General features: G+C 44.6%; 1 protein-coding gene across 3 annotated transcripts in view; it reads left to right on the top strand.

The window, feature by feature from the left end:
- The window catches only part of tubgcp5 (tubulin gamma complex component 5), a 66,099-nt gene that overhangs the window by 23,494 nt on the left and 26,496 nt on the right, over positions 1-16,109 (top strand). For all 3 annotated transcript variants that reach the window (XM_069891917.1, XM_069891918.1, XM_069891919.1), the window contains 3 exons: positions 1,686-1,932; positions 4,138-4,340; positions 9,370-9,485. In XM_069891917.1, the coding sequence (XP_069748018.1) occupies positions 1,686-1,932; positions 4,138-4,340; positions 9,370-9,485 (566 nt within the window). The remainder of the gene's footprint in view (positions 1-1,685; positions 1,933-4,137; positions 4,341-9,369; positions 9,486-16,109) is intronic.

Genomic DNA, 16,109 nt, shown 5'->3' with positions numbered 1-16,109 from the left:
TAGCAGTTAGCGCAGGACTGTTACAATGCCAAATCTGGCATTGTCTGTCAGAAGTTTGTACTTTTTCGCCCTGTCTGCGTGGGTTTCCCTAGGTGCACCAGTTTCCACCCACGATTCAAAACGTATTGGGGATTTAGGTCACTTGGGTGTAAGTGGGTGGTACAGGCGTGTGGGCCGAAAAGGCCTATTACCATGCTGGGCTTTCAAATAGTACCGCGTGTCATAAATTAAAAAAAATAAAATTTACTTTAAAATTTTAAAAAATTACAATTTATTAAGAGTTTAAAAGCCTTTTTAAAAATTTGTAAAGGTAAAACTGGAAAAATTTAAAGATTAAAATGTGAGAATTTGAAATCCATTGTTCGTAATTTAACTGAAAAGTGACTGCTAAACAGTCATTCATCATTCTTGGCTAGTTATTTAAGTATGCATTTGCTTCTGAAAGGGAAGATTGTGTTTCACATCTTTCCCCTCTCTGCCTTTCACAGGGACTGCTCTCTCCATGACTCCCTCATCCACTCATCCTTTACCATAAATCGTCCCCTTGCTACCCTCCCTGTGATTGCCCTTGCACCCACATCTCCTCCCTCACCACCATTCTGGCCCTAAACAGCCTTCCAAGTAAACAAAATTTCACTTGTGAATTTGCAGGGATCATTATTGCAACCTGAGCTTCCATTGTGCCCTCCTCGACTTCAGAAAGACTGGACACATACTGGAAGATTTTTTCCTTGAGTACCTTTGCTCTGTCAGCTCCAATAGCCAACCATTTCAATTCCATGCCCCATTCCTATGCCAACATCTGTCCGTGGGCTCATGCGCTGCCAAACCAAGGCCATCCACAAATTGGAGCAACAACTCATAACAATATGGGTACTCTCCAATTGGATGGCATTAATATCAACTTCTCTGATTTCTGTTAGGCCCCTTCCCTGAATTCCTCTCTTTTTCTATCCCTCTCTCTACTTTCCAGCAGCCTTCCCCCTTCCTTCTTCATTCAGAGAGCTATCCCCTCTCCTGATCACTTCCCAGTTTGTTTCTCTTCTGCCCTCCCACCCATATCCACTGATGACCTCTTGTCTGTGGGCCTGTGCTTCTCCCCCTGCCCCTCCTCCCACTATTTTATTTAGGTGCTTGCTTGACTTTTGCTTGTATCTTAACAACAGGCTCGGACCTGAAACATTGGTTATGAATCTTTAACATAAAGAACAGGGTCCTGCTGACTTTCTCCAGCACTTCTGTGTATTAAACTAAATACGTTTTTGTGGTGATATGACCACCAGCCGACTGCAGGGGGCGATCTCTGTACCTGCAGGAAGACCACCTCAGAGATGATTCCACCTGGCCGGCTGTCAATCAGCCAACCTGAATAGACCCCCTAGAGGGCTGACTCCACCTGGCCTGCTGTCAATCAGCTGAACTGAATATAGAGCTGAGCTGGTCCTTCCTGAGCCAGTCACACGAGAGTCACCAAAGCATGAACTGGTCTTCAGACTTTGAATAAAGCCTGTTGTACTGACTTTTGAGTTTTGTGCGTGCTTGCTGCTTCCTCGGCGCCCCACTTTTCGTGCTTGCTAGTTTATTGCTAATCACCTAGCCAAAAAAAAAAAATCTGGACCAGAAAATTTGGTGTTTGAAGTGTGTGCATCGACTAATTTATTTCCCTTTCTTTTGTCCCTCCTTAGAATTGTCTGAGAGCAGTATTGGAACAGATAGCAGCTTATGGACAAGTTGTGTTCAGGCTACAGAGATTCATGGATGAAGTTATTGGGCACAGCACTGAAAGTTGTTCAGTTGGAACTTTGTTTACTTCGAGAAAGTTCACTGAGCCCCCCTTCAGAACATATCAGTCTTTTGTATGGGCCCTGTATAAATATTTTATTAACTTCAAGGAAGAACTTGTCAACATTGAAAAGTGCATGATAACTAAAGGTATTTGGAATCTTGAAACTATTCTCATTTTCTCTGGTCAGGATCAGATTCCTACTTGCAGTATGAAATGTAGGGAAGTTAAATTTTTTAATAATTAAAAAAAAAGAAAATATTAGAACTCTTGCTTAGCTTGTGATGTTTACAAAAGTATTATATTTTCAAATATACAGTAATTGAAAACTATTTCCAGCAGCCGTGAACATTTGAATGCAAACCTGGATGATTTTTATTGGAGAGGCAGTAGGATGTGACAAGTAATAAAATAGATGCAAGATTCCTTTATTGTCATGTTATAATACAGAACATACACAAAATTGCCTTCTGCCTGCTGAAAGACAGGCAATCACCATTAATGTTGCTTGGCACCCTTACAGCATGAGAGAAAGTGAAGCAAATGAGAGTTGCTGAGTATCCATGAGCTCCAGCACACCTGTAGTCTCTGCAGCCTGTTCGATCTATTGGCAACCCGAACTCCAGATCCAAACTTGATCAGTTAGCCTTCCTGGCCTCGGCACTCTCTCGAATTCTGACTCTGATACCTGGTTCCTACGAGTCAGTAGCCCACAGCCAGTGTGGTGTCCCCTGACCGCGTCGTCTACAACCTGCGTGGGACTCTCTTGAGCCCCTTGCTGGTCCGCCGCCATGGTCATCATCCTGCAGTATCATCTCCTCTACCTGTCTTTCTCAGTGGCGGGTTTCTCCCCATTTTCTGGTGCTCTGCGCTGGTCCACTGCTCCCCAGAGTGTGCAACTCTTCATGGCCGCTGCCGAGCACAGGCGCCGCCATTTTGGGCATAAACCCATGGTTGCAGGATTTTAGTTTAAAAACACTATTGGCTCCTCAAACAGGCCATTTAGCACTGTACAGAGCCATCAATGTTAGGACTGGGTGGTTCAACCCTTGGGAGCAGCTCTGTGTCTCTGCTCTCCTGGGTCCATACCAGCAGCAATGGTGCTGTTACAGCAGCTCCAGCTGAAATTTGCCATTTTTTTCTCAGAACAACAAAAATTGCAGTGGTGCAGCTAATAGAACTCCAGTGAACCGGGTTCAATCCTGACTTCCTCTGGAGCCACCTCTGTGGAGTTTGCACATTCTCCCAGGGATTTTCCTGAGTACTCCATTTCCCTCCAAATGCCACGGTAGGCAAATTCCCCAAATGTCGAATCTTTAGAGAGCTGAGGGAGATGTGGGGAGAATAAAATGAGGATAATGCAAATCAGTTCTTGACGTTGGAGGTCTGAAGTGCCTGTCCGTATGCTCAATGTCTTCTTAATTCTGTCAGTGAAGTTGTACTTCTGAAGGTTGAAAGTGAGATTTCCCAGAATAAACACAGGCTTCATCTTTGCTCCAGAATGCAGTTGGTTTTGTATCTGTATTACAATGCCCAAGATACAGGTTCCAGTTTGTTAATGGTTTGCTTTCAAGTTATTAAAAGTTAGAAAATTATCTTTAAAATTTGGTACTGACATTCTGACCGCTACTTGTTCAGCTAACAAAAAAAAATGAAAGGTGATTCCTTCTACCTGTTTATGTGCAATGTGCTGATATTTATGTGGTATTCCATTGAACGACTGCTTTGGCATCCACTTGATGGCCATTTTCAAAGTTGGCTTACTGCTACAACTGAGGGTAGCAGTAAGCTATAGTAATTCTGTCGATAGGGCCATAAACTATGATCAAGTTCAATTCAATGATCAGAACTCAAATATCTTCGCTTTTATTTACTTTTCAGCATTTAAATTTAGCTTGCAAGAATTTGCTTTAGAAGGAATCATGATTGCTGGCCAGATTCTTTTATGGAAAGTATTATCAGTTTATCAACATGGAGTAAAAATGTTATTTTATAAAAAGTATTCTTCTCATTGGTCCCCTTCTTGTGTTTGTAAGCTCAGATTGCTTGTGACATCTGTACAAATGGACTGCCAAATCTGGATAAAGTAATGTGCTAATGTTTAGAATTTTCACCAGATCATCCAGTGGTATTCAGTGGCAAGATGCTTTGGGATAAATTGGGGGAGTGCTGAATAAAACACAGTAAACTATGACAGGATCACGCAAGTTCATTTCATCCCGTCCAAAAATTGTATGCTGCTGTCTGGTCTTCAACTTAGCATATTTTATTAATCTCAAAACTTATTTCTTAATCATTTTCTTTTTTTCTCAATCATTAATTGCCTATGTGTACTTTTTTTTTTTCAATTAAAGATGAGACAGTTAGCCTGGCAGCAGTACTTGAGAAACTGGCTCCTCGACTGTCACAACTTAAGATGCTTCAACGAGTATTTAGTACTGGGATAGCGGAGGTTCCACCTGACACCCCAAACGTAATAAGAGCTTCCCATTTGCTGAATACACTGTATAAAGCAATTATTGAGTATGACAGTGAAGGAGAAGCTGCTGAACAGATGGTGAGTACTTTTTACCAGATTGTAGGAGGCAGAATTTATGATGAGTAGAGGAGTTGTTTGTTTATTTTTTTAAAATTACATAACTAAGGCCACCCATAAATATTCCAACCAGCTGGGACTCTCTAACCGGATGGCATTGACATCGACTTCTCCGGTTTTTGCTAGCTCACTTTGCATTCTTCCTTTCTTCCCCATCTCTCTGTCTTCTTCTTTCCAGCTTTCCACCCCTTCCTTCTCCATTTACAGAGCCACCCCCCTCCCTTATCCACCTGTTACTACCTGCCTGTGGAACTGTGCTCCTCCCTCTAACCTTCTCCGTGCCATCCCCCCACCATTTTGTTTGGGTGCCTGTCTTCATTTTGCTCATGTCACGATGAAGGGCTCAAGCCTGAAGCTTTGGTTATGTATCTTTATGCTATATAAATTACATTGTTTGACCTGCTAAGTTTCTCCAGCATTGTGTTTTTACTTCAATCATGGCGTTTGCAGATTTTTGTGATTTACTCCTAATTTTGCTTTTGTTCCCTTGTGTAACATTCTTTTCTTTTTTTCATAGAAGTTGGTGATATAGCTTGGGCAGTGATCATTGGACATAAGTTTTTTGATATATTTTAAGATGTTATTCTTCAATTGTGAAATTAGGCAATCATGTTTTATCCAAAGTCCATCTTGTCTTTATCCACAGTAATACTTCTGGTGCCATCAGAAGTAATTAGATTCCATTCACTGATTTGCTTTACTACTTGCATACCATTCCCTCCCCCCCTGCACTAGCTGGAGGGACTAATCCCTTGTTAATATGAATGGCATTTCACTGGTTTTGGAAGGTTTCTCTAAGTACTCTTCTGTTCAGTGGAGTGAAATAACTTTGATGCATGATATATTATTTCCCAGATTATAGTTGCTTTGTAGTGCAAAAGAACTATAAAACAAATACTCTGGGCTGGTATCTTTGTTTCATTTAATTTTAGTTGCTAGGTTCTCATCTAAGGAATTCTCTCTCCAAGTTTGTCTATGTGGAGTTTGCACATCCTCTCTGTGTAGGTTTTCTCTGGGTGCTCTGGTTTCCTCCCACCCTTCAAAAAACATACAGGAATTGTTGGTCATTTGGGTGTAATTGGGCGGCGTGGGCTCGTGAGCCAGATAGCCTGTTACCATGCTGTATGTCTAAATTTAAAGTGCAAGTTTCTATGAATCTCCACCCCTTGATAAGTTGTGCCTTCAAGGTCTTTGCTCAAGACTTTTCTGTTCACTTAGGTAATGCCAAAGTTGGACACTCGTACTCCGGTGAAATGTTTTGGGTTGATATCTAGCTCGAACATTATACCACATTTGCCCAATCATGAAGTTGCCCAAATCATGTTGGAGCCTCTCTTCGTCTTGCTCACCTCGCGCACATCCATCAGTTGCAGACCTGGAGATACTACATTTAATTTCCCTCCTGTAAATCATTGGGATATAAGGGGAAGGAGAGGAGAATGGTGCTCCCTCACTTCTCCAGCAACTAGGGTTTGATTCTAACCTTTGGTGCTGTCTTTGTGAAATTCGCACTTTCTCTCTGTTCCCACGTGTCTACACCAAATACTGCGGTTTCCTTCAGCATCCAAAAGATGTGGGTTGTTGGGTATTTGTCCACAGTAAACTTTCTCCTTGAGTGGTAAACTATGAATGAATATAGTGTATAGTCATATAAATAAGTACAATGTACAAATACAATGGAAGTCTCGCTTACTTTTTAGGAGGAGTTGAAGGGAATGTTGTGAGAATGAACAGGGAGTAGCATTAGTGTAAGTGGGTATTTTATAGTTGGCATGGACTGAAGGATTCACTACATCCCAGATGCACTCATTTTTTTCTCTCTCCTCCCATCAGGACAAACTTAAAGACTGTTTCATCCCTGCAGCCATCAGGCTCCAGAATGAACCCCATAACAGTGCTATCACAATTGCCCTTGGTTGGTGCAAATTGATCTTTCTTTTCATTGCAATCCTAAACTTTGTAATTGTTTTTTACATGGCTGTATGAATGTGTGGGATACCCAGTCAGTCTGTTTGCAGAAGATCCCTTCTCACTGTAATAGATATTTTGTGACAAATAAACTTAAAATTTGACTGAAGCAGGAAACCCCATTGGCAAGATTAACTTGTGGCAACTAAAATATCTTTTGAAGTCTACTCTATTATTTGTTTTGGTGTTGAAATTGATGGCACTGTTGTGGAGCAAAAGATTCACTCGCACTCATCCTTTCTCAGCAGAAGCATATTTATTTCAATAGAGGGGACCATTCATATCACTGATGCAGTCCTCAGACTTTCTGATTCTATAAAGCAAGGCATTCTTAGAAACTTTTAGCGATTAAATTACAACATCTTTATCTAATGCACAGACGCAGTTATCAGTGCAATCAATCTGCTTTGGTAGGAGTAAGTGATTGCAAGCGAAGACCCCATACTCTGGCCGTATCATGACCATTGCCTTGATTGACTTGGCATCACTCTTTGGAACCATATTGGTTACTGTGAGAACCAGCCCTATGATTTTCATGTGTGTTAAAACAGATATTGTTTAGTTATTTCCCTTTAGCAGCAATAACTCTTCAACAAAGACGAGACCAATTGCTTGCATATCTCTTGAATCCCTTTCAAACAATACTGTAACTACCTAACTTGTGGTGAATGTTTATTTTCATTCTGCTGATGAGAGGGTTAGGTTATTGAGTCATCTGGGACTGCACTCGCTGTAATTTAGAAGAATGAAACCTTTAAAATTATGCAAGGCATAGATAAGATAGAGGTAGGTAAAGCTGTTTCCATACTCTCCTCTCATCAACCTGGTGCTTTGCTCAATAGGTAATCCTACTGAAGTCCCTGACTCATGTAGACGATCCCAGCAGCATTCCAAAGTAAAACTGCAATCGCAGGTTTAACAGAACTGTTGTTACAACAAACTTAAAGAATATGGAATGTATTTATTTTCCATCTATTACAGAACCATTACAAGTGACTTAAGAATGTCAGGCATGTATCACCACTCTGAGTTAATTTTTCATAAGAACGTAAGAAATAGGAGCAGGAGAAGGCCATCTGGCCTGTCGGGCCTGCTCCGCCATTCATTGAGACCATGGCTGATCTGATGGTAGGCTCATCTCCACCTACCTGCCTTTTCCCCATATCCCTTAATTCCCCTGAAAGTAAAAATCTATCTTTCTTTTTTTCTTTGGCTTGGCTTCGCGGACGAAGATTTATGGAGGGGTAATGTCCACGTCAGCTGCAGGCTCGTTTGTGGCTGACAAGTCCGATGCGGGACAGGCAGACACGGTTGCAGCAGTTGCAGGGGAAAATTGGTGGGTTGGGGTTGGGTGTTGGGTTTTTCCTCCTTTGTCTTTTGACAGTGAGGTGGGCTCTGCGGTCTTCTTCAAAGGAGGTTGCTGCCCGCCGAACTGTGAGGAGCCAAGATGCACGGTTTGAGGCGATATCAGCCCACTGGCGGTGGTCAATGTGGCAGGCAACAAGAGCTTTCTTTAGGCAGTCCATGTACCTCTTCTTGGTGCACTGTCTCGGTGGCCAGTGGAGAGCTCGCCATATAACACGATCTTGGGAAGGCGATAGTCCTCCATTCTGGAGACGTGACCTACCCAGCGCAGTTTGAACTTCAGCAGCGTGGACTCGATGCTGTCGGCCTCTGCCATCTTGAGTACTTCTATGTTGGAGATGAAGTCGCTCCAATGAATGTTGAGGATGGAGCGGAGACAATGCTGGTGGAAGTGTTCTAGGAGCCGTAGGTGATGCTGGTAAAGGACCCATGATTCGGAGCCGAACAGGGGTGTGGGTATGACAACAGCTCTGTATACGTGAATCTTTGTGAGGTTTTTCAGTTGGTTGTTTTTCCAGACTCTTTTGTGTAGTCTTCCAAAGGCGCTATTTGCCTTGGCGAGTCTGTTGTCTATCTCGTTGTCGATCCTTGCATCCGATAAAATGGTGCAGCCGAGATAGGTAATCTGGTTGACCGATTTGAGTTTTGTGTGCCCGATGGAGATGTGTGGGGGCTGGTAGTCATGGTGGGGAGCTGGCTGATGGAGGACCTCAGTTTTCTTCAGGCTGACTTCAAAAATCTATCTGACCTTATCTTAAATATATTTACTGAGGTAGTATCCACTGCTTCAGTGGACAGCGAATTCCACTGATTCACCACCCTCTGGGAAAAGCAGTTCCTCCTCCTCTCTGTCCTAAATCTATTACCCTGAATCTTGAGGCTAAGTCCCCTCGTTCTGTTCTCCCCTACCAATGGAAACAGCTTACCTAATCTATGCCTTGCATAATTTTAAACGTTTCATTCTAAATTCCAGCAAGTGCAGTCCCAGATGACTCAATAACCTAACCCTCTCATCAATGGAATCAACTTGGTTAACTTCCTCTGCGTCGCCTTCAAACCCAGTACATCCTCAAGATCAGAACTGTATGCGGCATTCCAGATGCGACCTCACCAGTATCTTATACAGTTGCCACGTAACCTCCCTGCTGCTCAATTCAGTCCTCTTGCAATGGAAGCCAACATTTGCCTTCTTGATAACCTGCTGCACCTGCAAATCAACCTTTTGCAATTCATGCACAAGCCCTCCCAAGTCCTTCTGCATGGCAGCATGCTGCAATCGCTTGCCATTAAAATAGTAATCTAACTTTAAAAAAAAGTAATCTGATCTTCCATTTTTCCTTCAAAACTGGGTAACCCCACATTGTTCTCCATCCGCCAAACCCTTGCCCATTCGCTCTGCAGACTCTCCATATCCTCTGCACAGTTTGATTTGTCACTCCATATAGTGTCATCAGCAATTTTAGATTCACTACACTCTGTCACATTGATTCCCTCTGCTCACGTAACCTTCCTTGAGCTGGTGGCTGCCAGGAGAAGAGTGACAAAATGCGGGTAAAGTGGGTTTCTCACAAGGATGGAAAATGAAATATAATCAGAAAGATTAGTTGTGAGGTGAACCTTTTTTTTTTAAGTTAACTGTCTCCCTTTCTCTCTGCAGGTGTCTCTTCTCTTTTCATTGTGGATGGAAACTGTCAGGCCATATCTAGAAATTGTGGATGAGTGGATAGTCCATGGAAATCTGTCTGACCCTGCAAAAGAATTCATTATCCAAAGGTACAATCATCACAACATTGTTGATTGAATTTATTACCATCATGTGAATTACCGATTGTGTGATGTTACATTCTTTTTTTTTTGTGGAATAGCTTTGTTTAAGTGAATAAATACACTGCACTAGGCTGTACAGAATTATATAGTTCTCTGTTTTAGTTCCTAGCCGTCAAATCAAAAACAACACTTCACCTGTACCTCTAAAGAGCTCGTTTACCGTATCCGGTGCACCCTCTGTAGCCTTCTCTACATCGGAGAGACTGGTCGCAGATTAGGAGATCACTTCACCCAGCACCTCCTCTCTGTCTGCAACAAAAATGACCTCCCCGTAGCCAACCATTTCAATTCTGAGCCACACTCTCAAGCTCACATGTCTGTCCATGGCCTTTCACACGACCCCACCCTGACCACCCGCAGCTTGGAGGAACAACACCTCATTTTTCGTCTGGGCACTCTCCAACCCCAGGGCATGAACATTGAGTTCACTGCATTCCATTAATCAGCTTGCCTTCCCCAACCTTAACTAGTCATTCCAGTTCCTACTTCCTTTCTCTCTCCACTTAGCCTAGACTCCTTAACCCCACCCCCCCCCCACCTTTCCTGTGGTCCTCCTCCCCCCTCCACCTATCATCTCCCATCTCCCACCCCCCCCTTTTCCCCCTTTTGTCCGGACATCTCTCATGTCCCCCCACACCTTGATGAAGGGCTCAAGCCCGAAATATTGGTGATGTATCTTTACCTTTGCTATGTAAAGGGTACTGTTTGACCTGCTGAGTTTCTCCAGCATTTGTGTGTTTTTTCACTTAACCACGGGGTCAACACAATCCTGTGTTTTACAGGATTGATGGCAGATCAGTTTTCAGTTAAAGGGAGGAATATCTCTTGATGGTTGTAATTTTGTGGGCAATGTTTGAAAGTTAAGTGAACTTCCTCCTTGGGGTCATATATGATTCTGCCCATTAATAGCTGCGTTGGTAAATTTAGCATTTGTGTTGCAGCGTTATTTACATAAAGAGACATTGCAAACAAAAGGGACTTTTAGGAGTGATCTGCCTGAATGATCGTTGAATGGAAAAATAAGTTTATTGTCATCTGATTGTACATGTACACCTTGAAACTGTGTCTCTCAGACCATGGTGCATGTATAAAAGCACACAAAGTACATAAAGATCACATAAATAATCAAAATAGATGTGTATTTACCTCCTTTGGCCCACGATGTTGTGCTGACCTATATAAACCTACTCCACAACTATTTAATCTTTTCCATCCTTACACCCATAACCCTTTATTTTTCTTATATCCATGTGCCTAAGTTTTTTTTGAACATCCCTATTGTATCAGCCTCCACCATGTTAGGTCTGCTTTGTTCATGAATGAGTGAGACAAACACCAGGCTGAGTCGAAATCAGGGTTCTTTGTTCTTTATTACCGGATTGTAACACTTGCAATGTTGCTATCCTTTCCCTGCTAGCTTCCTGCCTCTCAATCCATCAATGTCTCTCTTATCTTGTAAGTACAAGGATGCATTCACATCTTGTTACAGCCCTGTACAGGGTAACTCCTTACACATTCCCATCTCATGATGTTTTACCTTACAGAGGTCATCGGGACATTTTATGATGAAAGAAAAACAAACAAGTTGGATTTTTGTTTTGATTCTCTCCTCACTTATTCACCTTTCAAAAAAGTGCTTTGGTGGTTATGGCAGATTTACCTGTATTTGCTGTTTGATTGGATTGTATACAAATCACTGGACTGTAATGCTGTTTAGGTTTCCATATTATTTAATAAACTGAATATTTAGAAATCAACTACTGCAGGTGTCATTGCTGGAGCCACTTTTGCTTGTCGAGATGATTTTAAGCAATACGGTAATGAAATTTGCTCATGTTATTGAAGTAATCATGATCTCAAACACTGAAGAGTACTATAAAAGGAGCCTATTGGTAGAATAGCTAAGCACAATTTGCTGAAGGAACTTAGCAGGTCGGGCAGAAGCAGTGGAAGTTAAAGAATGGTTGACGTTTTGCCCTGAAACATCGCCAATTGTTTTTCTCTTGCTGATGCTGCTGGACCACTGAGTTACTCCAGAGAATGTGTTTAGCTTCAGATTCCACCATCAGTAGTCTCTTATGGTAGGATATATGTATGGTTGGAATATAATGTGAATAATTGTCAAGCAAGATGGTTTGAAAAGGAAAATCTAGTAGGCTGTAACGATGGAAAGAGTCTGAAGAATGTAAGTACAGTAAATAGAAATACTAAGGGACTCAGTGGCATGGTTCCTAAAATTGAAGAGTTTCACAATGCCAATGTTTCTTTTTAAAAAGGTGTTGTGGCGAGGTGCTACTGCAGAGTGAGAGGAGAACCACACACACACATGGGTGTAAGTGAAGTCCAGACTAATTTATTGATCTCCCCAGCCCTGCTTTTATAGACCCAGCTCCCCGCCACTGGGTCCAGTATTCCCGCCGCTGTGGGCGGACGTGATGTCACCGGCAAGCTGGCCTTAGATTGGCCGTGGTTCCACCCATGCAGGCACCTGGCCAGTGAAGGCCACTAATGTGCATGGGCTTTCTGCACTCACTGCATTAGTCTGCCATTTTGAGTGCTGGTTTGCTTGCCAGGTAACGGACCACTATATGACTCCTCTCTCCACCCCCCCCACCGAAGCAGCGATGTGGATGCTGTGGTCTTTGGTTGTGATCCGCCTTTACTTGGGCTGCCCCTGCATGTAGTGGCTGTGTGTTGACCGGTTGGTTTGCATCCAGATGTGCTGCAATATCTCTGTGCTCCTCTGTGGACAAAGACGTGCTTGCAGGTCCACAAGTCCCTGGGGATGAAAGCTTTTGTTTGCCAATGCTGTGTGGGTGGCACTGGGGCCAGGGTACCTAGTCTTTCCCTGAGCTTTTCCAGACTTGCTACGGGTGGCTCGACCAGGTCTTTGGTGGTGGGAACGAATTCCCCAGGAATGACCAAAGATGTTCCATATACTAGCTCAGCTGCTGAGGCATTTAGGTGTTTGGGGGCTGTATGAATCCCAAGCTGGACCTACGGAAGCTCGTCTGTCTAGTTGGGTCCCTTGACCCGAGGCATCAGTGTTGCTTTTAGGTATCTGTGGAACCGCTCCACCAGCCTGTTTGCCTGGAGGTGGTATGCTGTGGTATGGTGGAGCTGCATCCACAGTAGGTTTACCAGTGCTGTCCACAGACATGATGTAAACTGTGCGCCTCTGTCCGAAGTCATGTGTTCTAGGACTCTGAATCTTGCAACCAAGTGTTTATCTGGTGCAAGCCTCCGTCGTTGTTTCTGTCAGAGGGTCTGCTTCTGGCCATCTTGTGAAGGAATCGACCATTGTCAGTAGGTATCGTGAGCCCCTGGACACTGGCAGTGGTTTCACAATGTCTATTTGTATATGGCTGAACCTTTGTACCAGCTCAAATGATTTTGTGGTGGTGGGGTGGGGGGGGTGGTGGCGGAGGTGGCGGTGGTGCCCTGGTGTGCTGTTGGACTTTTGACATCTGACATGGTGTGCAGGTTCTGATCCACTAGCTGACCTGCTTCCAGAGGCTGTACCACATGAACCTGCTGGCTACCATGCGAATGGTTGCCTTGATGGCTGGGTATGCCAAGTTGTGTACCATATCGAAGACTTGTCACCTCCAGGCCGCAGTTACTATGGGATGGGTGTGGCCGGTGATACGTTGTAGAGGAGCACTGTGTTACCTGGACCTACCGGGATGTCTTCCAGGCGGAGTCCTGATACCACAGTCCTGTATGTTGGTATCTCTAGGTCCGCCTGGTGCGATTCTGCCAGGACTGTATAGTCTATCCCTTGAGACCGATCTCTATGCTTTGCACTGTTGGCCATGATAAAGCATTGGCCACCACATTAGTTTTCCCAGCTATGTGCTCAATGTCGGTGGTGAATTCTGACATGTGTGACAGGTGCTTCTGCTGCCAAGCCGACCACTCGACACTTTATTAAATGCAAAAGTCAGTGGTTTATGGTCTGTAAAAACTTTGAATGTGTTCCTTCCAGAAAGTAGTCGAATTGTCGGACTGCAAAGTACAACACCAAGAGCCCTCAGTCAAAGGCACCTTCAACCACTCAGGTGGTTGAAGGTGTCTGCTGAAGAAAGCCAGAGGCTGCCATTGTCCCTCAACCAATTGCTCTAGCTCTCTTCCGACTGCCATGCTGGATGCATCCACCGTGAATGCTGTCGGGCTGTTTGTCTTGGGGTGCACCAACAATGTGTGTTGGCCAGTGCCTCCTTCGCTTTCTTGAAGGTTACTGGTGACTCCTTGTCCCAGGTGATTTCTTTCTTCTTTCCTGCTATTACCATAAACAGAGGGTGCATGATGCAGGTCGCTGCTGGTATGAAACGGTGGTAGAAGTTGATCATACCGATGAATTCTGTAGGCCCTTCACTGTGTGAGGTTTGGTGAAGTGCCTGACAGCCTCTACCTTCTCTGGCAGCTGTGTTGCTCCATGCCTGTTAATCCTGTGGTCCAAGAAGTTGATGGCTTTGAGCGTGAATTGGCATTTGCCCAGGTTGATTGTTAGGCCAAAGTCGCTCAGGCAGGTGCATAACTGTTCCAGGTGGGCTGCATGTTCCTTGTGGTTGCAGCTGGCATCTAGGATGTCATCCAGGTAGATGATTACGAACGAGATCCTGTCCCACAGCATCCATCAGCCATTGGAACATCTGGGTTGAGTTTTTGAGTCCAAACAGCATCCTCAGGAATTCGAACAGGCCAAACGGAGTGACGAGAGTGGTCTTTGGGATATCATCTGGGTGGACCGGGATTTGGTGATAGCCCCGGATGAGGTGACTTTGGAGATTATCCAGGCCCCTGTCGATTTGCTGTGAGATCCTGTATTGCGGAACAGGATGTCTGTCTATCATGGAGCCCTCGTTCAGACGGCGATAATCTCTGCATGGCCTCCAACCTCCTGGTGACTTGGGCACCATATGCAGCGGGGAGACCAAAGGGTTTTAGGAGCGCCATATAATCCCCATCTCCTCCATCTTCTTGAACTCTTCCTTGGCAAGGTTGAGTTTTTTTTTGGAGAGAGGTGGCATGCCCTGGTGTAAATCGGAGGCCCCTCTGTGAGAATGTGGTGCCTCACCCCATGCCTGGGCTTGGTTGAGGTGAACTGTGGTGCCCCTACGGAGAGGAATTCTAGTAGGATGCGGGTGAATTCATTGCCTGAGAGGGTGATTTAGTCAAGGGGGGTGGGGGCGGCTGATAGCTTTGCCTCGCCCAGGGAAAAAGTTTGGAATGTCTTGGCATGTACCAGTAGGCAGAGCGCCTGGAGAAAGTCTGTGCCACCGCCAGTAGTGTGAACGTCCATGTGAAACGGCTGTCACCAAAACGGAGTGGGATGGTGTGGGTGCCGAAAGACCGGATGCTTCTCCTGTTCATTGCCCTCAGAGCTTCCCATTCCAGGTTTTTAGGCTGAGGGAGGAAATGCACTGACCTCCGCATCTGTGTCCACCATACAAGAGATTTTCTCGCTGGCCAGCTGCCATCACCATTAGCAATGGCTGGGTATGGGATTTCCCTGAAATGGGTAGTGAGGGCATCATCGGCAGGCCTTTGTACCCCCTCGTTGGTCGTAGAAACAATATTGTGCATCAGGAGAGTCCACTTGTCTTTCCAGCCTCGTTGGTCGCTGCCTGCAGGGCCTAGCGACTTGCTCTACCGATGCACCGTTGTTCTCTAGAGCACCTCTGCTGGGGCCGAAGCCAGCATATCTCTCATGAGGATGGATGGGGTCCTGTCCCCCCCAGGCCGTTCATGCGCAGCAAATGGGTAGAGTGCTCGTGCCTTGAGAGCCCGAAAGTGTGGGATAATACCTCTTTTAGGGTCTCATATTTTCCCTGTTCTGGAAGCTGCTATAGGAAATCAATGGCCCTTGCTGCAGTGCCATAGGCTAGCAAGCTCACCACATAGTAGTACTTTGTGGAATCGGTGGAGATCTGCCGCAGTTGAAATTGAGCTTCTGCCTGTTCGAATCACACCAGAGGTTGCGATGACAAGAACGTTGGTAGTTTTAGTGAAACTGCGTGGACCATCTCTGGGTCCAAATTGCGTTTAGACCACTCAGGGTCACCAGCGTAGCGAGGTGCCACTGCAGAATGAGAGAAAAATGACACACACACAGGTGTAAGTGAAGTGAAGACTGATTTATTGTTATCCACAGCCCTGCTTTTGTAGACCACTGGCCCGTTATTCCCGCCATTGTGGGTTGATGTGACATCACTGGCGAGCTGGCCTTTGATTGGCCGTTGTCCCTGCCATGCAGGCTCCTGGCCAGTGAAGGTCATTAGTGTGCACAGGGTTTCTGTGCTCGCCATGTTAGTCTGTCATTTTGAGTGCCTGTTTACCTCCCAGGTAGTGGGCCTCTACAATGTCCCACATCTTAGGTTTTAAGAAAATAAAGTTAAGCAAGGTAGAGCCCTGATGTGTATAGGATTTTGTTATAGTACTGCACTGGAATAAAGCCATGGGGAACACAAGACCCAATTTTGAAAAACCTTGGGAATTGATAGAGGAATAATTTCCATTGGCAAAGTAGGCCAGCTTTTTAAGTGAGGAAAATTCTGATTGAAGAAT

Source organism: Narcine bancroftii, chromosome 7, assembly GCF_036971445.1.
Source record: "Narcine bancroftii isolate sNarBan1 chromosome 7, sNarBan1.hap1, whole genome shotgun sequence".
In the NCBI taxonomy this organism is placed as follows: Eukaryota; Metazoa; Chordata; class Chondrichthyes; order Torpediniformes; family Narcinidae; genus Narcine; species Narcine bancroftii.
Note: the sequence above shows the minus strand (reverse complement) of the source record. Positions and strands in the feature narration are given on the sequence as shown.